The 23,480-nt window shown below is 40.6% G+C and overlaps 2 protein-coding genes across 2 annotated transcripts in view; one reads left to right on the top strand and one right to left on the bottom strand.

Annotated features, from left to right (window-relative positions):
* Positions 1 to 18,513, top strand: part of adgrf3a (adhesion G protein-coupled receptor F3a) — a 36,752-nt gene extending 18,239 nt beyond the window's left edge. The window contains exons 6-17 of the mRNA XM_020917296.2: positions 828 to 934; positions 1,016 to 1,074; positions 1,536 to 1,660; positions 2,921 to 3,139; positions 3,816 to 4,064; positions 4,544 to 4,678; positions 5,665 to 5,855; positions 9,935 to 10,117; positions 10,722 to 12,047; positions 17,163 to 17,204; positions 17,745 to 17,786; positions 17,860 to 18,513. Of these exons, the coding sequence (XP_020772955.2) occupies positions 828 to 934; positions 1,016 to 1,074; positions 1,536 to 1,660; positions 2,921 to 3,139; positions 3,816 to 4,064; positions 4,544 to 4,678; positions 5,665 to 5,855; positions 9,935 to 10,117; positions 10,722 to 12,047; positions 17,163 to 17,204; positions 17,745 to 17,786; positions 17,860 to 17,928 (2,747 nt within the window). The 3' untranslated portion in view covers positions 17,929 to 18,513. The remainder of the gene's footprint in view (positions 1 to 827; positions 935 to 1,015; positions 1,075 to 1,535; positions 1,661 to 2,920; positions 3,140 to 3,815; positions 4,065 to 4,543; positions 4,679 to 5,664; positions 5,856 to 9,934; positions 10,118 to 10,721; positions 12,048 to 17,162; positions 17,205 to 17,744; positions 17,787 to 17,859) is intronic.
* A 112-nt stretch (positions 18,514 to 18,625) lies between these two features.
* LOC110153436 (ankyrin repeat domain-containing protein 66) lies at positions 18,626 to 22,397 on the bottom strand. Its single transcript, XM_020917334.2, has 3 exons — positions 22,226 to 22,397; positions 20,762 to 20,990; positions 18,626 to 19,489 (listed from the first exon to the last, which is right to left on the bottom strand). The coding sequence occupies exons 1-3, from the start codon at positions 22,362 to 22,364 to the stop codon at positions 19,363 to 19,365; spliced, it is 495 nt and encodes a 164-aa protein (XP_020772993.1). The 5' UTR covers positions 22,365 to 22,397; the 3' UTR covers positions 18,626 to 19,362.
* Positions 22,398 to 23,480: the final 1,083 nt, after the last annotated feature.

Here is a 23,480-nt window from a genome sequence, read left to right as displayed (position 1 = left end):
ACTTTGAAATTTTAGTTAACATTGTGGTAAATGGGGCCAAAGATTTTGTTTCTCAGTTAATTATTGACCAAACCCCATGAAATTTGACTCAGGGATGGACAATGGGATCCTCTTTCATATTCCAAAGGCTGATCCGGATCTGATCCAGAAGACTGATTTTATCGCAATTTATATAAAAAATGGGGGTAGTCCTTGGCGGAGGTCTGCGCTCTCTGACTGCTTTTCTAGTTCTGGATTCAATGTTTAAGCAAAATTATTATTAAACATTTATTTTATGAATATTTTTTTTATTATGTTAGGAATTTTAATAAGAAAAGGTTTAACATTACATATCTCAAAAGAAGAGAAAACATGCAGATAAATATTTAGTTTGGCCCATGACTTAGTCCCAGTTTTAAATTTTGGCCTCTGTGAGTTTGTAGATGTAGAACATTATTGATCTGGAACGTCTCTTGCTGCAAGTGACTAGAAAACAGGGAACATCATGACAACAACTTAAATCTGATTGGTCAGAGCGTCACAACAGCCAAACAAGACAAACTCCAACTTTTGTTCTGGTGTTGTTTTAGTATTGACGCTAAAATAGGCTGAAGTACATCTGTTGGTGCCGCCATGTTTGTTTTGATTCACCTTTGGCTCCGCCCACATCTCAGTGCTGCTCTGTGATTGGTCGCCCACCACCTGGCGGGCCCTATCACACCGGCGGGGCCAAGATGGATTCTCATGAGTTTGTGAACTCACAGATATCGTGCAAATCCATGTTGCTGTGCAGAGTCAGGGGCACTAAGAGCTAAACCATTATCTGAATATTTTGTTTTCCTTCACAGTAAATATCAGGGGATCTCTTGTACTCGACTCGCAATTTTACATTCAATGTTTGGATACTCCCTCCTCGGACAAATACGAGGAATGCCACAAAAATGTCACCAAAGAGGTAATCTTTTTTATTGATTTATTTTTTAAAACCAAAAGTAAAAATACAGAATATGAATGACTAATCCGATCTTGTTTTCAGATTCAAACATATTATAGTCGCATTTATGGATTTGACAGCCTGAAAATCATCAGATACAGGTGAATTATTTATTAATAATAAAATGTTTCAAAGAGGGATTATTATGCAAAATTGATTTCTATCATGTTATAATGTTCCCTTTTCTTTACATGTCACCCATATCTTTAAGTAATCAAGTGATCTCTCCTGGGCCCTATTCAAACCCTTCTGGTTAGCAGTACAAGCCTGTACAAGACCCCGCCCACAAGCCTACGTCACCCATGCCCCCACACAATTCTCCACAAAAACATGATACAAAATTGTACACAGCATCTTCACAAACCTGATGTGATGTGCACTAGTTTCATGAGTGAGATACAGGAATACATTTTTTGAGAATACAGCATTTTCAAAACAATCAAAGGTCACATGGTGATCTAAATATGCTGCGTTACAGTGAATACCCCGTACAAGTGCAATGTCTACTCCCATCTTGAAGTTTTCTTTCATAAAAACTAATCATTTAGTGTTTTTGTTTCAGGCCGGGGAGTGTGATAGTGGAATTTCAGGTGGTGATTGCTGAGCCTGTGGAACCTTCAATTCTCCAAGACACATCTATGAATTTGACCAAGTTTCTGTCCGCTAAACTTGATCTGCAGACTACAGGTAAATGCATTTTAACACTTATTTAAACGATTAAATAGAGAAGGCTGAAATCTGAGTTTAAAATAAGCCAAGAATCCCATGCATTTCACATGAACCTGCCCAGGGACGACAGGTGGAAATGAGCACTGATGCTACAACCTGGTACAAACATCTCTCCTGTTAAGGTTCATGTCAAAATTGTGCGCTGTCCCTGTCTCATGAAATAAATAAATAAATGTTTGTAAAGGTTTAAACTACAGGGTTAGCAGCTTTTACACAGAGTACTTTTCTGTCTTTCTGTCTGTCTTTCTTTCTTTCTTTCTTTCTTGTTATTTATTTATTCTTTATTTGTCAAGGACCTTGTAGAAATTAATTCATCTTACAAAAGAAAAGATTATTTGTACTAGATTTAACTAGTCTACTTGCCATCTGCAGTCTCTGGGCAGGTGAACTCACATTAAAGATACATATATCATTACAATATAAGACAAACTAAGTTCATCATTAAAGGTGCACTGTGTAACTTTTCTGGTACAGCTGCTTGTCTCCATGGTGATGTGTACAAACACCACAGTATGATATTAAACAGATATGTCAATTATAGGAGTTTTTATTTCTCAAAAACACAAAAACACACATTCTTACTGTGAGCAGGCCCACTTCTCCACAGACCTGACCTGTAACTTGGCCTGGTGATGTGGCTGCTTGTCTCCATGGACATAATTAAATGAAATGCCAGACTGTAGAACATTCCTGGAAAACTCAGTAACATCTACATGAAATGAAGCAGATGGCAGACCGTCAGAAGTTACACAGTGCACCTTTAACAATGTTTCAAATGGCACTATCCCCAGTGCACTACTGGAGTGTAGTGTCTACACTTTACAGACATTTGAAAGATGCTGATGTGCAGGTTTGTGCAGTGAATACAGAACAGAACAAATGACTTAACTGATCTGGGCTGATCTGATTTTCTAATAAGACAACAAAACAAAAGAAAAAAAATACTCATATGAATATTAACATATGAACATTAATAACAGACCAATCAGGCGGTTTCTTTCTCCGAGGTTGTTCTGTGGTACATGCCCATGGACCATGATGGAACTAAGGTCTTGACTAATGAATATAAAGCCACACCGTAATATAAAAAAGATTATTTAATGTTTTGGGTTTTTTTGTACTTTATTATCATCATGATATTGGAATTGGTATTAAGTATTTTTTTTCCCCTTAGTATCAAAATTAGTTTGAAAAATTACACACCTGTCTGTTTGTCAGGTGTAGTTCGCCTGTCAGTGCCTAAGAGAATCTTGGACTATGGATCCAGTGCGACCCTGAACTGCACCTCCACCACTGACCTGAGGGCGATGCCATCCTGGAACCTCACAAACTACATGAACCAAACCAAAAAAATTCACAATGGGACTGAGTCCAACATCATCTCCAGCGCTATGGGGAGCACCGTCAAGCTGTCCTCCGTCTCTCAGCTCTGGAAAGGTAAGAAGAGTCCTGTAGAGTCTTAGTGGAAAGCACTGGAGCTATGACAGCCTAGGGGGCGCTCAGGAGTAGGCACAGAAGGGAGCCAAGGTGTGTGAATAAACCACAAACAACTTACCTGTCAAATCCAGACTGATCTCTCTGTATTTTTTAAACAGATCAATATCAGTCAGGTCCCCACGCCCTGCGCCGAACCTCAAACTCAACCAAACATGATTGTCCAATCAGATTTGTTTATTTCACTGACGCTTGTGAAGCAAAGGAGCTCATTGGTCACATGTCATTTACAAATAAGATCACATTTCCCCTCAGTTTAGTGTCTCTCATTTAATCCGACATGTTTTTAGACTTAGATTTAGACAAACTTTATTGATCCACAAAAGAAATGATTTGGACACAGAAGCTCCTGTTAATTAGCCTGGTGGGATACCTGCTTGTCTTCATGGAGATAAGTTTAATGCCATACACTGAAACATTCCAGGTAAACACAATATCATCTCTATGGAGACAAGTAGGTGGAAAACTGGAAAACTTACAGTTACCTCCTCCCACACAGCAAATCTCCATAAATATACAAAAGCATGAGAGAGCTCTGAAGGGGGAATGACTTAGTGTAGGGAGCAAAGGGAGGACGATTTACTTTGAAATGATTATTACTGATTGTTTCCTTTTCTAGGCTGGTACAGCTGCAGTTTCATACAGAACGAAAATCAGCTGAACATCCACCACACGGCTGTAGCACACGTGGATATCTGTGTGAAGCCAAAGATCACGATCAGGACCAACCCGGGTTTTCCTTTCTGTAATAGCAGCAACGGCTTAAACGAAGTCACCATCAGCTGTGAAGTTGAGCAGAACTATGAAACGTACAATGTGTCCTGGGAAAAAGAGAACACTACAAGCATTACACCACTGCCACACTCCAGTCAGTAAATAAATTATGGATATCTATAAAATATCTTTCTTTGTGTTACTCTGGGCCTCCTCTGCTCCTCTGTCTCTGCTCCTCTGGTTCTGCTCCTCTGCTCCTCTGTCTCTACTCCTCTGGCTCTGGTCCTGCTCCTCTCTGCTCCTCTGGCTTTGCTCCTCTCTGGTCCTCTGACTCTATTCCTCTGCTCCTCTGGTTCTGCTCCTCTGGTTCTGCTCCTCTGCTCCTCTGCTCCTCTGGTTCTGCTCCTCTGACTCTGCTCCTCTGGCTGTGGTCCTGCTCCTCTGACTCTGCTCCTCTGGCTGTGGTCCTGCTCCTCTCTGCTCCTTTGGCTCTGCTCCTCTGGCTTTGCTCCTCTCTGCTCCACTGGTTCTGGTCCTGCTCCTCTGGCTGCTCCAGTCTGCTTCACTGTCTCTGCTCCTGTCTGCTCCTGCTTGTCTTAGTTTTACATTTTTATTTTGAACGTATTTTTCCAGGTGATGCCGGAATGGATATCTTCAGCGTCATCACACATGTGAGCTGTAGCTCTATAAACCCTCAAGTCACTTGTACGTTAATAAACAGGTGCGGACAGGAGACGGAAGCTTCCATTAACATCAAGCTCATCAAAGGTACGCGTCATTTATAGACAGTTTAAAAGGTGCACTATGTAATTTTTCTGGTGGAGTGTGTGAGACCTGCTTGCCTCCTGGAGACATTATTGGTTTGTCTAAAATGTTCCACTATATGGCATTAAATATACTGTCAATCATCACGTTTTAGAATCTGAAAACTACGGAAGCTGAGAGGGGTCACAACAAACGCAAACGCCGCAACAAATACAAATGCGACAACACAACAAAAAGCCACAACAAACCAAAAAAAGCCACAACGGAAATGACCACGGGACTTTATTTTAATACAAATGCCACAACACAAACGCAAATGCTGCAACACATTAAAAAGCCACAACACATTAAAAAGCCACAACAGAAGTGACCGCGGGACTCTATTTTCTGACAGACCGATCAAGCGGCAAGTGAAGAAGAAGAACTACAACGTGAAACGAATAATGATAAAACTATAAATTACTTTTACTTACGTTTCCAACTTCTCCGTTCATTTACTTTTCACGTTGTAGTTCTTATGCTTCACTTGCCGCTTGATCGGTCCATCAGAAAATAGAAAGAGTCCCATGGTCACTTCCGTTGTGGCTTTTTAATGTGTTGTGGCTTTTTAATGTGTTGTGGCTTTTTAATGTGTTGCGGCATTTGAATTTGTGTTGTGGTGTTTGTATTTGTTGTGGCGTTTGCATTAAAATAAAGTCCGGCGGTCATTTCCGTTGTGGCTTTTTGTTGTGTTGTCGCATTTGTATTTGTTGCGGCGTTTGCGTTTGTTGTGACCCCTCTCAGCTTCCGTAGAAAACCACCCATTGGTATGATACGATATGTCTCTGTTCTGTTTGTGTCTAGAACATAGCACATAAATGAGGCTTTAGTGGAGTCATGCTACAATAAATAAAGACCAAATGCAGGATGACCTGATCTGCACTTTAGCGTGAAAGGGCCTATACTGATTATTCTTCCTCCTCCTCTCCTCCTCCTCTCTTGTCCTGCAGTGGGGGATCCTCACTGCTCTGAGGAGAAGGGCAGTGATTGGAAGCCGACCCCGGTGGAGCATATGGCAGAGATAAAGTGCTCTGGGTCTGTGGGCACCAAACAACGTTACTGTAACAAAGACGAGACCTGGGGCGAGGAGACGTCCCTCTGTGTGAACCCGGAGCTGCACAGTGTCCTGAACGATGCCGGAGTGAGTGTTTCCCGGGGGTCAAGAACTCTGACATTATGACATCATGCTGGGGGTGTTCTACATGTATCTCTCACACATAACATTACAGCATTACAGCTAGTTAGCATTAGGCAACAGTTTTTTAGTGAGTCACTCTCATCTTTTTGTTGAAAATCAAACTCCTAAACACGACCATGAACGAAGATGAATTGTGCTGTTTAAATTAATTTTGTATTTTTTTAGACGACTGTAAAACGTATTTGGCTGTTTGCTAATGTGTGTCAGCATGGTAAGTGCTGATGTCACTGCAGAGTATTAGAATTTGATTAACTGCACAGCTCAGCTAATTTATTTATAATATTTTGTATGTATATATGCAATTAATTTATTGAAGAAAAAAATAATAATAATTGTTTAAATTACTTCCTGAATGTATTACTTATCATTTTTCATAATCAATCATCTGTTTCAACTGTTTTGTAATTTGTAATACAACAATGACAAAAAAAAAAAAATCTCAACAACAATGCTACAAACAACAACACCACCACCCACAACAACAACTCTTTTTTTTTATATAATAATTTTTTATTTGCAAACTACATAGATTACAACAAATAGGAACCAAACAACATACAAGATACAAGACAGACATTACGATATGTGTGTGTCTGTGTGTGTGTATATGCGTGCGTGTGTGTGTATGTGCACATACGTGTATGTGTGTGTGTGTGTGTGTGCCGGGGGGGGGGATAGACAGGCTATGCGGATGATTTACTGTTGACCTGTATTATTGCTATTTAATTTGAGTATTGAAAATTTGTTAAGTGTGTGTTGGCATGCGGTCGCCCATCGACCAGGCCGGCCCACCCCCCAATGAACCACCTCCCGGTCTGAATGCTCCCCCTCCCTGATATATATGTAAATGGCACTCAAAGCACTTTACAACAAGGAACCACTCACCCATTCACACACACACATTCACATACCAGTGTACACAGACACTGTGGGCAAGGTGGGTTAAGTGTCTTGCCTAAGGACACAACGACAGCTTTCATCTGTGGGAGCTGGAATCACAACAGCCAACCTGTGGGTCAGTGGATCTGACCGCTCAACCTGTGATGTTTTTTATGTTGAGAGCTGGATTCAAACAGCCAACCTTTAGATCAGTGGGCCAATGCTCTACCAATTGAGCAACTGCCGCCCATGTATGTACATGTGCATACATTCACACGCACACATGCATGCACGCACCTGCCTGCACAGGAATGTGCATGCACATCCACATCCACACAAGCCTGCACACACACTCACACAATTCACACACATGAACCCACATTCATCCCTGGTTGACTTGTGATGCATTAAAAAAACGTTGGGTGTGATGCATTAAAAGTATCAGGGAGGTAAGGAGCTTGGGGGTAGACCAGAGAGTGAAGCCAGCACAGAGGGGAGACCCTGAGGGGACGGGAGAGCACGCAACCGGGCACCCGTAGGAGGACCCTCACACCCAACACCCAGGTGACAGCAGAGAGGGCCCAGCCCGCTAGGGACCTGAGGCAGACAACTTTGTGCTGTGTTCCTAAGTCTATTAAAGTTCTGTTTTATATAGCCTGTCTATCCCATCCCTGTTTCTTTATAAAATAAAGCAGTGTGTATGGCATTGCGTGTGTTTGTACAGGTGCGTGTGAGTGTGTATGGGTGTGTTATGTGTGTGTGCATGTGTATGTACTCTCAGGACTTCATCTATTTTAATGTCAGGCAAAATGTGGTTGGCTACCAGACAAAGAAAGGAGTTAAGGAACGAGGAGTAGAATAATCAAATATGAAATTACATTTGTAGAAAATGGAGGAAGGTGGACCAGGGTGAGTGTGGTGCTGTTGTGCTGACGGGGGTGGTAGATGTGTATTCCAGAGAGATATGGTCAATGAGTAGGTTTTTCCAGTGTGTCAGATGCATGTTGTGTCTTGATTTCCAGTTCATGAGGATAGTTAGGGCCACAAGGAGAGGTTTATGGTTTTTATTATCTATTGTGATTATTGAAAGGTCTCCTAGAAGGCAGAGTGAGGGGGACATGGGGATGCGACAACCCATGAAGTGGGATAGTGAGTCCGTGATTCCTTCCCAGAAGTGCCTGATGGGTGTGCAATGCCAGAAGGTGTGAACATAAGTGTCGGGGAGGTTTTGTTTGCAATTTGTGCAGTTAATTTCTGATGTGAAACACATTTTCAGCATTTTTTGACCAATATAGTGAGTTCTGTGGAGTACCTTATATTGTATGAGTTGTAGATTTGCATTATTTGTCATGAGATAAATAAAAACAACAACAACTCTAACAACAACACCACCCACAACAACAACTCTAACAAAAACACCACCACCCACAACAACAACTCTAACAACAACATCACCAACAACAACAACTCTAACAACAACAACACCACCCACAACTACAACTCTAACAACAACACCACCACCCACAACAACTCTAACAACAACATCACCAACAACACCACCCACAACAACAACTCTAACAACAACACCACCCACAACAACAACTCTAACAACACAACACAACAACACCACCCACAACAACAAACACAACAACAACAAACAACAACAAAAACACCACCACCCACAACAACAACTCTAACAACAACAACATCACCAACAACAACAACTCTAACAACAACAACAACTCTAACAACAACACCATCAACAACATCACCACCCACAACAACAACACCACCTACAACAACACCACCACCTACAACAACACCACCATCAACAACATCACCACCCACAACAACAACACCCACAACAACAACAACACCATCATCAACAACACCAACAACATCAACACCACCACCCACAACATCAACCCCACCACCCACAACAACAATACCAACATCAACCCCACCACCCACAACAACACCATCAACAACAACAACACTATCAACAACACCAACAACATCAACACCACCACCCACAACACCACCATCAACAACATCACCACCCACAACAACAACAACACCATCAACAACAACACCACCACCCACAACAACAACCACACCAACAACATTAACACCACCACCCACAACACCACCATCAACAACATCACCACCCACAACAACAACAACACCAACAACATTAACACCACCACCCACAACACCACCATCAACAACATCACCACCCACAACAACAACAACACCATCAACAACAACACCACCACCCACAACAACAACACCAACAACATTAACACCACCACCCACAACAACAACACCAACAACAACAACACCCACAACATCACCAACAACAACACCACCATCAACAACAACACCCACAGCAACACCATCAACAACACCAACAACAACAACGCCACCACCCACAACAACAACACCAACAACACCATCAAGACCACCATCAACAAAAACAACACCCACAACAACAACAACATGGGAGCAGGAAAAATGAATATTGTTCAACTGCAGATATTTATTGCAATACAGCATAGTCTTGTGTCTAGTCAATAACAGAAATTATCAGGTTCCATATCTGGTCATTTTCCTTTCCGATAATTTCATGGCAAAGTGCAGTAGGAAAAAACTGTGTCTTGCCCCTCACCCCATCTGGGAGTATGACATCATCACATTCAAGAATCTGAAAACCACCAAAATTGTAGATGCCCAGTCTGATTCAAACTAGGGATGTAACAATAACCAAAATATTTTTATATCGTATCATTAAAAGTCCCAATGATAACTGTGGGTCATCACAATATATCAAATTACAAGTTTCTCTGTTTAAATTCACTGTTATGGTGCAACAACAGCTAAAAATCAGAGAAAACTACGTAGACCATGATCCTTTGCTCAGTTTTAGTCCAATCTACAGGATGAAATAACTGTTATTAAGTACTTTTAAATCTTAATTATTTGGATTATGACAGAAAAGTAGCATATTCACAGTTTTGTGCACCTCCACAAAATTTTGCAATAAATATTGTACCGTGAGATGCATATCGTGAAAATATTGTATGGTGTAAGAGATTTGTTACATCAAGGTTATATGTCTAATTCAAACCCCATTTCCTCTTCAGACATCAGACATTGGGCTGGGGGCTCTGCAGGACAACGCTGCAAATGTGTTTGATAGGCTTCATTCTATAACCACAGAGGACTCGTCAGGGATCAAGACCGTGGCCAACCTCAATACCTCTGTGATGGTCATAAACACCATGAACAGCAAACTGGAATCCATCGACAGAAACACCGTCGTCAGTGTGAGTACAAATCATACTGTTTACCATTTTCAACTACAACTCCACAAATCAAATCAAACACAGTCCCCATATACTTAGTATAAGAGTCCACCATTTCCACTGCTTCCCCATGGATAAAGCTCGCTTTTGGACAAAATTGACTCTTTTGAGCTTTAAGCCATGTCATAATGTTGTTACCTCCACAAAAACAAGGAGCTGTGTTTTGTTTCATTCACATGTTTGAGTAACCCTTTATTATTAGTCTACATCTCCAAAGTTCAAAATGCTCTTTTCCACCTTATGATGTCACGAAGTGGTAGTTTGAACAGCTAATTTTTATCTTTAGTTCAGTAGAGATTGGCAATGCCATGTCTGAAATGATTCAAATGATTCTAGCGAAGGTGAATGGAGTTTAAAATCACAGTGGAGCACTTCCTGTATGGAAGTGCACATGGCATCACAAGGTGGAGTGTTTTCTGTTTGAGAGAAGAACTGTCAAACATATGTGAATGAAACAAAACACAACCAAGTCTGTCTGTGATTAGGAAACAACATTATTACATAGATTAGAAAATCAGGTGAAATGGGCCTTTAAGTTTTAACGCCTTCTGTGTTTTATTTGTAGGATTTCCTGAAAACCTCCAGTAACCTTTTGAATGAGTCTCTGGCACATTCTTGGACATCTGTACAAAAAATTGAAAACAGTAAGAAAAGTTTAGCAGAGATGTTCTTGTTCTCTGTGGAGGAACTCATTAACAAAGCTGGAATGAACGAGCAGGGGACGTTCCAAAATCTTCAAGTTGTCAGCTGCATTTTATCCAAATCAGAATGCGTCAATAAAGTTTTTAACAACACTGTGACGATGAAAGGAGCGTCTATCAAAACCACCGGATTTCAACATCTTGAAAAGTATTTATCGAACAATAGCAGCTATATTCCTAACAGCATTGTTGTTTCCACCACCAGGCAGTTAGACACGGACCAGAAACAAGAACCAGTTACAATCCAAATCAAATTCAGTCTCTCCAAATCTCGACCGCGTAACTTCGAACTGAAATGCTCTTACAGGGACAAAAATGCTAGCGACTGGTCTCAAGACGGCTGCAAGTGGATTAGCGATTCCACCTGCGAGTGCAATCACCTGTCCTCGTTTGTGATCTTGATGTCGAAGACTAAGCTAGAAGTGCCATACCTTACCGAAGTCTCATACGTAGGGCTCTCCGTGTCCATAGTTTGTCTCATCATTTGTCTCGTGGTAGAGTTGATCATTTGGCATGACGTCGTGAAAACAGATACGCTGCATTTACGGCACTGCGCTCACGTTAACATCTCCCTGTGCTTGCTCATCGGAGATATCTGCTTCCTGGCTTCGGCCTTGCCTGAAGAACTTAACGAAGTGTGGTGTAAAACCTTTGTGGTAGTTGAACATTTTTGCTATCTCGCCATGTTCTTTTGGATGTTCTGTCTCAGCAGCATTCTCCTACACAAAACAGTTTACGTTTCTTTGCATGGCATTGGTAAAACTGCCTATTTGAGATACTCCATGGTCGTGGGCTATGTTTGTCCTTTGCTAATTGTCGTGATTACGTTTCTCGCCAACAACGGTGCGGAGGGGCAGTACTACTCGAAGGAAACGCGCTGGCTGGTCTACAACGGCGTTTTGAAAGGCTCCATCTTCACGTTCATTCTGCCCATCGGGACCATCGTGTTCATAAATATGTTTTTCATGTGTCTCGTGATCATGAAGTTGCTGCAGCCCATAAAAGCACAGCAGATGTTGGAGGATAAGGATAAGAATTCAGCCAAAACAGTGATCCGGTCTGTAATCCTCCTGACTCCGGTGTTTGGACTCACCTGGGGACTGGGGTTTCTGATGATCATCTTTGACCTCAGCAATGGGTTTCCGGCGTACGCGATCCACTACCTGTTCACCATCATGAATGCGTTTCAGGTATGTGGGAAAGTCTGGAAGGGTGGATTTAAATTTCAAAATAGGTCTTGAATTTGGGCAACTAGCCTACAGACTTATCTGTGCAGCCAAAACCCCAAACTTTGATAAGAACAAAATCAATGATTTTGTAAATATACAATCACATTTATAGCTTCATAAACTTAGGCTACATTCAGACTATAGACTGTATAAAAGAAGTGGACTAAGCGAGTGTAATGTCACCCACAGCATTCAGCGCCGCTCATATGAGGCTCGTGGTGCTCACAGTTACAGGAACGAATCTGGAGCCAGGTTCTGTATTATGAATAGGATTTTTTTGACGGACAAAATAGCGGAAAAAAAAAATGTTGCAGGTTAATACAAACATTTTAAGACCAAAATGACGAGGCTCACAGCAGCAGTGGCTCCTATGCTCCTGTATCTGGTCTTTTAAAGGGCCCATCTCATGCAAAATCAACTTTTCAGAGCTTTCTACCTTCTAAGAGTGATGTGTGGGCCTTGTATTTGTCTCTGAAGTGTTTTTTAGATTGATTCAGCTTTTTTTTAAAAAAAAACTAATTGCAGTGTATTTCTGCCACCCTCCCACGTGACAACGAACTAAAGCTGCTACAACGATGACACGGCAGATACACCTATGATGCTTTTGACGTAGCAGAAAGCACTTCACATCCGCCCCCTACCCCACTCCCCCGCCTCCGCCCCGCCTCCACCCTGCATCACCTGACAATTCCCACATAAACACCTAAACAAAGCGACAGCATAAGCTCATTGTTCTACACTGTAGTGTACACAATATAATAAGTTTATCTACTAGTGTGAAGAATCCCTCAGTCGTCCAGGTAGAATCCATGAGGAGAAAATTCAGTTTGTCAACTGGACAAAAGTTCATTTGGTTGAAGACGCAGCTTCAACCAAACTAACTAACTAACTGAATTTTCTCCTTATTTATCTACTAGTGTTTATTAATATTTTACCAATCAATAATGTTCAGCTGATGTGGACGCGGTGCTTGAGCTTGGTGCACCTCAAAGTCCTCGTCCGATTCTGGGTCCAACACATGCGGCTGAACGCGCTGTATCTCCATGATGAATAAAAGTTTATTCCTACCACTATCAGGTGCACACCTGTCTCCTCCTCCCTCCCTAAGATGGGCGGAGGAAGGGCGGCTCACTCGGAGCCTACATCACGTTTGGAGGGCGGAGCCTGTGCTTTCTCAGGACGGGCGGGGGGGAGGAGCAATAGTCGGTCTTTCATAGTTCCTGGTCTGTGTCTGCCTCCAAGAAATCAGTAAGATTGTGTATTGGATGTTCCAAAACCCAAATTGTGCTTGTTTATGTGCAGAAGATACAATGTGAAAAGAGTTATTTTGCATGAGATGGGCCCTTGAATGACAATCTGAACGACACAGATCCGATTTTTTCAAATGCGACCCAGACCACTTGGATATGTGCTCCTAAAAACAATACATATCTGAACTTTTGACACGCGACTTCAGTCGGAGCGGCCAGGTCACATTCATCCCACCTACACGACAGGCTCGGAGTCTCGTTAATGGAGGGAAAGCGAGGTTTGCAAGTTTATTAATATTTGGGGGGATTGCTGTATTCAGGCCAAATTGGAGGGGTCTTGGAGGGAACCAGTTTTTGAAATGATTGCCAAAGAAATGTCCAAGCACGGCTAAAGGCAGACCTGGCTCCGGGGTCAATGAAAAATAAAGAGCCCGCAAGCCAAATACAAGGAGACTAAAGACTCAACAAAACAAAGCAACTGTGGACATGTAACCTGTCCATTTTACTGACAACTGGACCATTTGGGAGACAACCTCAGAGTTTAGGCGACTTCCGTAAACACAGAGCACGCTCGCTGTGTGTGGTTCGTCGTGTCCTCCAATGCACATGCGGAACACTTTTTGGGGCATTTAAAGTTCACACTAGAAATCACTTACAAGTTTAAGTGGAAATGTGAAGGACCTCGCAAAAAAATCGGATTTCTCAAAAAAATCTGAATTGAGCATTGAGCCCTGCAGTCTGAACGTAGCCTTAGACTTAAACTTTATTGATCCACAAGGAAAATGATTTGGACACAGTAGCTCACACATCACAAGATATTATAATAACAAAGAGTAAAATAAAAATATAAATGGCAATAATACATTCTAAATAAGTATCAATAATCACAAGAGATTGGTGTCATTTAAGGCATAGTTATATAAATGTAAAAATTAAATAAATGATAGAAATAATAATACAAATATATCTCAGCTATTCACAATAGTATTTCCATTTTAACTGATGCACTGTGGACAAACTGGGAGTAACAATGACATACAGAGACAGCACATCAATATTGGTGCTAAATACTGGGGCCTTTTCTTTTTTTACTTAACCCAATAAAAGTCCAAGCATCACTCACGTTTCACCCTAGACTCAAAATGGCTGGTTCTTCATTTACTCTTCACGCTGCAGACTTTCAGAACACTACATTTTTACAAGAACAACCGATATGATTTATTACACTGAATGCCGTTTGACTATAAACTGGAAAAAAGGAAACAAATATTGGAATTTGCATGTCAACAATGGAAATATTAAGAAATCATTTAACCACTCATTGTCCTGAGAGAATTATGGTATCATTTTTGTGCAGACATGAGTGAATTCAGACTAGAATCTAGATCTCATCTCAACTACACACTGAAGTAGAAGTTTGGCAAACATGTAGTTGGAACAATACTCTTCATATTTAATGGTTGGAATGAGCCAGAGTCCTTTTGTCTTTTAAACTGAACTGAGAATAAAATGCTTCTCTTTTAATTTAACTTCTTCATAGTCTTTCAAACTGTACAAACTTTACATTCTTTTGTACTTTCAGAAATATACTTGTAGTTTCCCAAAATGTTGACAGTAACAGCTGCAGTCCTAAAACCATTTTGTTTGACACTTTACTGACACTATAAAAAAAACCAAAAAAACTTTATTTATAGTTTATCAAAAATGTGTGCTACAGAGCTGCATCACTTTTTTTTTTACTTAGCTTTTATTTTCTTTCTCAGCAATAATACCATGATTTTAATCAATACACAGACATTTTCTTTTTTTCAATTTAACAGAAAACAAACAAACAAAACAAGCAAACAACAGAGTGACATAATTAAACGTCCACTCTTTATATATCAGAGACCAGTCCAGTGAGGTTTATTTGGTCTTCAGATAGTTTATGTTATTAGGTTCTTTTTTCAGACCAAGAGTTTGTTCTGCTCCCTGCACTCTTCGCGTCACGTGATGTTGCTGTGACATGTCTGGTCATTTGATTTAAACAGGTTTTGTTGCTGTCTTCATACCGGTGGAGGCAGGACGACAGCGCCATCTGCAGTCCCACTTCCTCAGGACAGAATCGCAGGTGTTTGTGAGTAAAAAGCCCCCACATCCCGGTGTATAGTCCCCTGGGCACCTTTCCGTATTTCCATTGCCTCTTGAATCCAGCGACGACGTTTGTTTTCCTCTGTTCTAATGAGCAAACGAAGTAGCAAACATCATTGGGACAGACAACAAACATCGTCGATGGATTAAAGATGCAGTCGAAATACAGAAACGTGCCCATGGGACTGTAAACCGGGACGAGGGGCTTTTTTACTCACACTCCTGGGATACTGTCCTGAGGAAGCCGGACTGTAGATGGCGCTGTCGTCCTGCCTCCACTGGTAGGAAGACAGCACGAAAACCTGTTTAAATCAGCTGAGCGACACGTCACAGCAACATCACGTGACTCTGAGGAGCCGTGGAAACACTCAGGTATAAAAACAAACCCTTGGTCTGAAAAAAAGAAGCTGATAACATAAATCAGAGACTGTTCTAAAAGAAGCCCCAAGTCACAAGTACTGTATTAACAAAGGCAGAACAGGTTTCCAACGCTTAATAAACGTGGAATATCTGCTCAATTATCTTCTCCATCTGAGCTGCATCACTTTTGGAAAAAAAACTGTTATAAATACCAATGACTGCTTCTTATTTTAATCAAGTATTGACCTATTCAATATTCAGAACCGTTATCGGAGCATTATATTACTTTTCCGGTAGAGGCTCCACCACAATCGGTACAATCATTTAGGCGTGTGATATAATAGTTTAAAGCCATACTCTGGGACATTCAAGGCAAAGCAATGACATCTCAGTTGGGACCAGAATGTGGTAGACCCTATATCAGGGTCTGGTCAAGTGGTAACGGAGGGAAACGGGCAGATTTTTGACATTCAAATGTCTCTTATTCAGAAACTAGAGGGACTTTTGAAATAAGTATCAGAATGTAGGAAAGAGTTACACTCCAACAGGGTCAAGTTAAACCTGTGATATTCTTTCAAGTTGTTGACAAAAAAATTAAAAACTCATGTCAGTAACAGAGGGAATGAAATATGCAGCACTTTTTGGACAATAAATCCAAACAGTGATAACTCTTGGTTCTCACTTCCATATCCTTAACAAACTGGTTTGAATATTTGCTTCATATAGTTTTCTACCATATGGTGCAAGATTAGGTTGAAAAACCTCTTACTTTTTGACTCATGAGATTTTTTATTAAGAAAGATCATGGTAACGGAGGGAAAAGTAACGGAGGGAAAATTGTGCAAACAAGTAGAAGGTGCAGGATTTTACATCATTTGTCGCTTTTTTCTTCCAAATACTTAATATTACTTCAAAATGAAAGGAAACTATTTCTATAAAATATGTCAGTCCTTCCAAGCAAATTTTAAATACATCATGTACCTTCATCAACAGTTCAAAGATGGAATAACACAAGATATGATGAAATACATCCATTTATTGACATGATTTGCAGGTCTTTGAAATTTGGGAAATAATTTTTGTTCCATGTTTCATACATGGTCTGTTTAAAACATATGTAACTTTAGAACCAAAAATGGTACAGAGAAAAGGTCAACAGTTTCATAAACTAGAGTACATATGTATCTGTTCAATACATTTTTATATCAGATGAATTAACTTGAATTTTTGGCCTTGTTGTTTACTTCTGCTTGACCGGGCCCTGCAGTAAAGTTACATAAATGCTTGTTATTTCCTATGACTGTATACAATATTTTCTTTGTTTTTGCATTCACAGGGTCTGTACATCTTTATCACTACATGTGTGGCTGACAAAATGGTAAGTCAAGAAAAGACTAAACTACCACAAACAGTAAGTCTTATGTCTTTAAAAGTGTAATACAGATATTTTGGTTTATCAGTTATTTATATTATTGTTACAAATCCTTTTTACAGCAAATCTCCACAGATTCAAACCACGCAGAATAAGGATTAAAGGCCCTGTATCTGATTTTTTTGTTCTGTACATATGGGAAAAAAAATCAAATACAGGGACTTTAACCCCTTATTCTGCGTTCTGTCTTTCCCCAATACAGCAGCTCTCAAGTCAAATTAAATCCACTATCTACTGTCTGCATTTCTGTCTGATAATCAGGAAGTGTGTGATAGCATGCTAGTTATTGCTGTCTTTAACTGTGACGGCAAAACTCCACGCTGCTCACGCTCTTATAAACTCATCGTGGTGAATAATTAGGGGGCTCTAAATGCATAAGCTGAGTGAGGAATAACTTTTTCCTCATCTTATGGAATCCAAACATTTTAATTCATAAATATGTGTAATCCATTGTTCATTGTCCATTCTTGTGTTTTTTTGCTTCAGGTGCGCGAGGGGCTGTTAAGATATATCAGGAAGAAAACGACGGTATGTGAAGTTTCAAAACATTTTACTATCATTATCATTTTTGAATTGTAATACCTATTTCCTTAATTTTCAGGGTGTTTCATCTTTCTCTTCAAACTCCTCTGTGGACCAATCATCTATCAAGAAGCCATCCCAGAACTAAAAGGTTCATGGAGCAGAGTTATGGTTAAGGTTAAGGTCAGGGAAATGTTGAAAGGTCCTGGAATACTCAAGATGAACTCGTGTGGATTTTTTTATTATTATTTTATATTATTAGTCTGTCTACATCTCCAAAGCTCAAAATGCTCTGTTCCACCTTGTGATGTCATGAAGCAGTAGTTTAAAAATGAACAGCTCTTTTTACTTTTAGGTCAGCAGAGATTGTCAGTCCAAGGTCTGAAATGATCCAAATGATTCTAGTGAAGGTGCATGGAGTTTAAATACAATGAAGCACTTCCTGTATCACCACATGACATCACAGGGTGGAACAGCACGTTTTCTGTTTGAGAGAAGAACTCAACCTAAATATGCAGGTTTGGGAGTTAAACATGTGTGAATGAAACAACTCCAGGTCTGTTTTTGCCAAACAAACGTGAACATGGTGATGTAAATATGTTATGTGTTTGCAATTAAAACAGCATAAAAGTAAAATCCTCCTTCTTGAAATGTAGGATAAGAATACTGCTCTGGCTGAGTGCAGGTTTAAGTCTTCAGCATTTAAATCAGGGGTGTCACACTCATTTTGGTCCGGGGGGCCAGATCCAACCTACTTTGATCCCAAATGGGCCGGATCAGAAAAAACATGGCATATATACACCAAAAATAACAAGTTCAAACATTTGTGCAGAGAAACACAAATCTAAATGAAACAAAACCTTTTTTAATTGATGAACTCTTTCTTTTACAAAATATTATGAACCTGAAACTTTAAGAAAAATGCAATTTCAACACAACATTTTAACATGAACTTGTCTGTAAACAGGAATAAGTCAATTTTTCTTGTAAAATCCTGCACTCGGCTCCACTTTTCTCATGTTGGACATTTTTCTGATGAGGGGGTCACGGTCAACAGTCAAAACGATCGTCCTTTAAGAGCGTTTGGAAAGAGACAAGTCTTCATTTGTGCTGCTCTGGTGGGAGGGGCCACGTACAGAGACGCTGGAGACGCTGCTGTGATAAACTCCACAGAAAATGAACAATATTTTAATAGAAAGTATAATTCAAATATTTTAGTAGAAAATCAGCCGAGGGCCAGATTAAAGGTCTTGGAGCGCCGGATCTGGTCCGTATGTTTGACACCCTGATTTAAAGCATTGCCTTTTTATTCATGTAACTTGTCTGAACACAAATATGACAAAAATATTGTGAATGTGTAAAAAGAAAGTAAGTAGGGCTGCAACTATTCTAAAGTAATTCCCAAAAGATATTTACTTTTATGTTTTAGAGTCTGTATAGTCCAGAGACAAGTACAGTTGTTGTTTTTTTTATAGACTTAGAATAATTATGACCATTATGATTAGTGGATTAGTTGTTGCAGGTTTGAGTCTAAAATGGGCTGTTGAAAATTCACATTATTTGAAATCCTTTTATCATGGACTCATTGTGTGGTGTTGATATTGTCTGTGTTTTCTTTGCCGTCCAGGCTCCACTCCTCGTCTTCTTCGTCTAGTTTGAGGCCTTTCTGAACGGCCGTCTTCCTGTGGGCCTGGCACTCCACCTCTGCCCTGAAACACAGCACAAACAGGGCTGGGTGTACTAATCTTAAATGTAGATTAAACGCATGCTTGGGTTTGTGGGAAAACATATTTACTAAAACACACATGTGATCAATGTAAAGAGTTTGCATGGAAAAATATATTCACATTTCTGTAAACGAAGCAACACATGTTATTATACTATCATTATACAATAAAGTCATAGTTAGCTAAAATAGCGTGTTTTATGTGTCAGACAAACTAAATGCTTTTATGAGTGCACACAACATACACTAGCAATGTGTGAGAAGTGTCTTGCTTAAGGGCACAAGCACAGAAAGCACTGTTGAGGCTTTGGCACAGTAGAAAATGAAAAAGATTAAAGGTCCTATATTGCACAAAACTGACTCTTGTGAGGTTTTAGCCATGTTAGAATGTTTCCTCCTCAAAATCAGACCTGGAGTTGTGTTTGTTTCATTCACATGTTTGAGTAACTCTTTATTATGAGTCTGTCTATGTCTCAAACAAAACACAACTCCAGGTAGAGTTTGTGATGTGGAAACAACATAACACAGATCAGTGAGGTGACATCGAGGCAAAGCTCTCAATTTACCATCAATCTCCGTTCCTCCCCTCACCTCTGCTCATGAGCTTTGAGTAATGACGGAAAGGACGAGATCACAGATGGTCACAAGTGGTCAAAATGAGTTTCCTCCACAGGGTGTCTGGGTGCTCCCTTAGAGATAGAGTGAGGAGCTCAGTCACACAGGAGGAGCTCGGAGTAGAGTCACTGCTCCTCCATGTCGAGAGGAGCAGCTGAGGGTAGGACATCTGTTCTGATGTCTCCTGGACGCCTCCCTGTGGAGGTGTTTCAGGCATGTTGAAGGTTGGCGGTTCGATTCCAGCTCTCGACATAAAAACATCACAGGATGAGTGGTCAGATCCACTGACCCACAGGTTGGCTGGTGTGATTCCAGCTCCTACAGATGAATGCTGTCGTTGTGTCCTTGGGCAAGACACTTAACCCACCTTGCCCACAGTGTCTGTGTACACTGGTGTGTGAATGTGTGTGTGTGTGAATGGGTGAATGGTTCCTTGTTGTAAAGCGCTTTGAGTGCCTTGAAGGTGGAAAAGCGCTATAGAAAAATGTGACTATTTACCATGTTTAGACTGCTGCCTCTGCAGCCCAGCCCCAGATAAGAAGAAAAGAAAAGAAAGAAGAAAATGGATGGATGGAAAACAGATCAGAAAATAACACTATATAGGCCTTTAAACAAATAGTGTCATGAATCAGAATGGTACTTTTTGAGGAAGAGGGTGCACTCCTTGTGTCCGTAGATCTGAGCGATGCGAGAGGGCGTGTCTCCGCAGCGGTCACGTTTGTCCATGGGCGCGTGGTGCACGTGGAGCAGACGCAGGACGCCCAAACGACCCGACTCAGCAGCAAAATGAGCCGCGGTCCAACCCAGCTCCGTCTGAAGACACGCACGAGCCCCGTGAGCCAGCAGGAGCTGCACCAACTCTGTGTGGCCTGGAGGGGGCGGCAGAGAACGTCATGTTAAAAAATGTATTTATTGATGTAATACACAATAGTATGATTTGAATACATTAAAAGCAACGGCAGTAAGAAAAATAATAAAAAAAAGTTGTGAGGAACATTCAGGACAAAGCAATAATGTAATGGTGACCAGAGGTGGGGACGTGCAAGTTGTGAGCTGGACTTGAATCAGACTTGAGTCACTATTTTTAGGACTTAAGACTTGACTTGATAAAATAGACTATAAAACCTGGTGACTCGACTAAATACTTTTCTCTTTACAGTTGATACATGCGGTGCTGAATTTTACAGGAACAACCTGGAACATGTCCCTCTGCATTTATTACTTTGGCTGTAACTGAAGTACTGTGATATGGTATCCTCAAATGTACTACAGTAATATACAGTACAATGCAGTAATATACAGTATAATACAGTAAAACAGGGAACTACATAGAACACCATCCTTCCATTTCAGACAAAATAACTGTTATTAAGCTCTTTTAAATCTGAATTTCTGTTCTGACTGTAATAATTCACACTAAGATCTTGTCAAGACGTTTAAAAAGGAAAAAACTGCATTTCCACAACTTCTTCTATAAATACTCATATACAAATATACCATGACTTTTTAAGTACAGTTTTGTTTAAAAGTCATATAAACTTCAAAAACTTGAAATGATGTGAAGCTCAAAGCAGACGACTTGGACTTGACTTGGACTTGACTTGGACTTATGGACCAGTGACTCGAGACTCGACTTGGACTTTCCTGTCTTTGACTTGGGACTTGACTCGGACTTGAGGTCAAGGGCTTGAGACTAACATGAGACTTGCAAAACAACGACTTGGTCCCACCTCTAGAAAAGTTACATAAAACACCTTTAAATGAAATGAATGTTGAATTTTTAAGCCATGTTACTGGTCAGATCTGTGAAGAGGTGAGCCACACTTCACAAAAAGATGCATCATGTTTTTTAAGACATTTTCATAGCAAGAAAAACTCCTGTAATCGAGTATTTGCAAGATGAATGTTTAATGCCATATTCAATAATATCAAACCCCCGCTAAAAAAGTTACGTAATGCACCTTTAAAAATGAATGCTGAATTTTTATCAACCCGAAACCCGAAACCCGACCCCGTGATCCCGCTGCAGGTGTCCCACAGTCCCGTGTCCCACAGTCCCGTGTCCCACAGTCCCGTGTCCCACAGCCGCCCGAGCGTCACTCACCCCCGGCCGCGGCCCAGTGCAGCGGGGTCTTGTAGCTCCAGTCGATGTCCCTCTGGTTCGGGTCACATTTGTTGTGTCTTAAAATGTCCTCCGCGGCGCTCAGGTCCCCCGCGGCCGCCGCCTGGTGCAGCTCGGACATGACGAGTCCAGAGCGGCCCGCGCGTCTCCAGGCACCCGCCAAACACACCGAGGAAGAGGAGGAGGAGGAGGAGGAGGAGGAGGAGGAGGAGGAGGAGGAGGAGGAGGAGGGAGGGCCACCAGCGCCACCTGCAGGCCAGCACGGGAGCTTACAAGAGAAGAGTGGAGCAGTGGCCCCATTTCCAAGAGATTTTATTATAAACCAGGATTATTTTTACAGAAGAAAAGTCCTGAGGGCAAATTTGAGGAAACGTTGGTAAACTTTTTTTTTTTTTGAGGGTGCTGACAGAGGTGGAGACTTGCAAGTCGTGACTTAGACTTGCATCAGACTTGAGTCACTATTTTTAGGATTTGAGACTTGACTTGATAAAATAGACTATAAGACTTGGGACTTGAATTGGATTTGAGGCCTGTGACTTAAGAAGACTTGATTCTTAGACTATAGTAAAATAATAAATGTCATTTAAAAAGAAAAAAATAGCATTTCTACAATTATAGAAATATTCATATACAAATATACCATGATTTTTTAAGTACAATTTAGTTTAAAATTCATATAAATTGCAAAAATCAAAGCTATATTTGGTACTTTGGTTTAAACACTTGAAATGACTTGAAGCTCAAGCAGACGACTTGGACTTGACTTGGACTTATGGACCAGTGACTCGAGACTCGACTTGGACTTTCCTGTCTTTGACTTGGGACTTGACTCGGACTTGAGGTCAAAGACTTGAGACTAACATGAGATTTGCAAAACAACGACTTGGTCCCACCTCTGGGTGCTGATTTTGAATATTTTGTTTACTAAGTTGGATTTTTTGGATTTTGAATTCTAAGCATTTTAATTTGAATATTAAGATGGGACTTGTTTTGTCCATTTTTAAAAATGTATTTCTAAAGTAATCAATAAACAAAATAGCACTGGTCTCTTTATTAATATTTGAGTGTTAAAATGTGCAGGATAATATCATAATCTAATGTTTTCTTAACACTGCATGGAATCAAAGTCAGAAAACAAAGAAGACAAGTTAGAGCAGGAGCCATAATGTGGTGAAAGAGAAAAAATAAATCAAATTGAATCGGTCTTAAACTGGAAATCAAACTAAGAATGATTATG

The sequence above is a fragment of the Boleophthalmus pectinirostris genome, unplaced genomic scaffold (genome assembly GCF_026225935.1).
Source record: "Boleophthalmus pectinirostris isolate CB_2022bp ecotype Guang Dong unplaced genomic scaffold, ASM2622593v1 HiC_scaffold_10, whole genome shotgun sequence".
In the NCBI taxonomy this organism is placed as follows: domain Eukaryota; kingdom Metazoa; phylum Chordata; class Actinopteri; order Gobiiformes; family Gobiidae; genus Boleophthalmus; species Boleophthalmus pectinirostris.
This window is presented reverse-complemented; position numbering and strand designations above follow the sequence as displayed.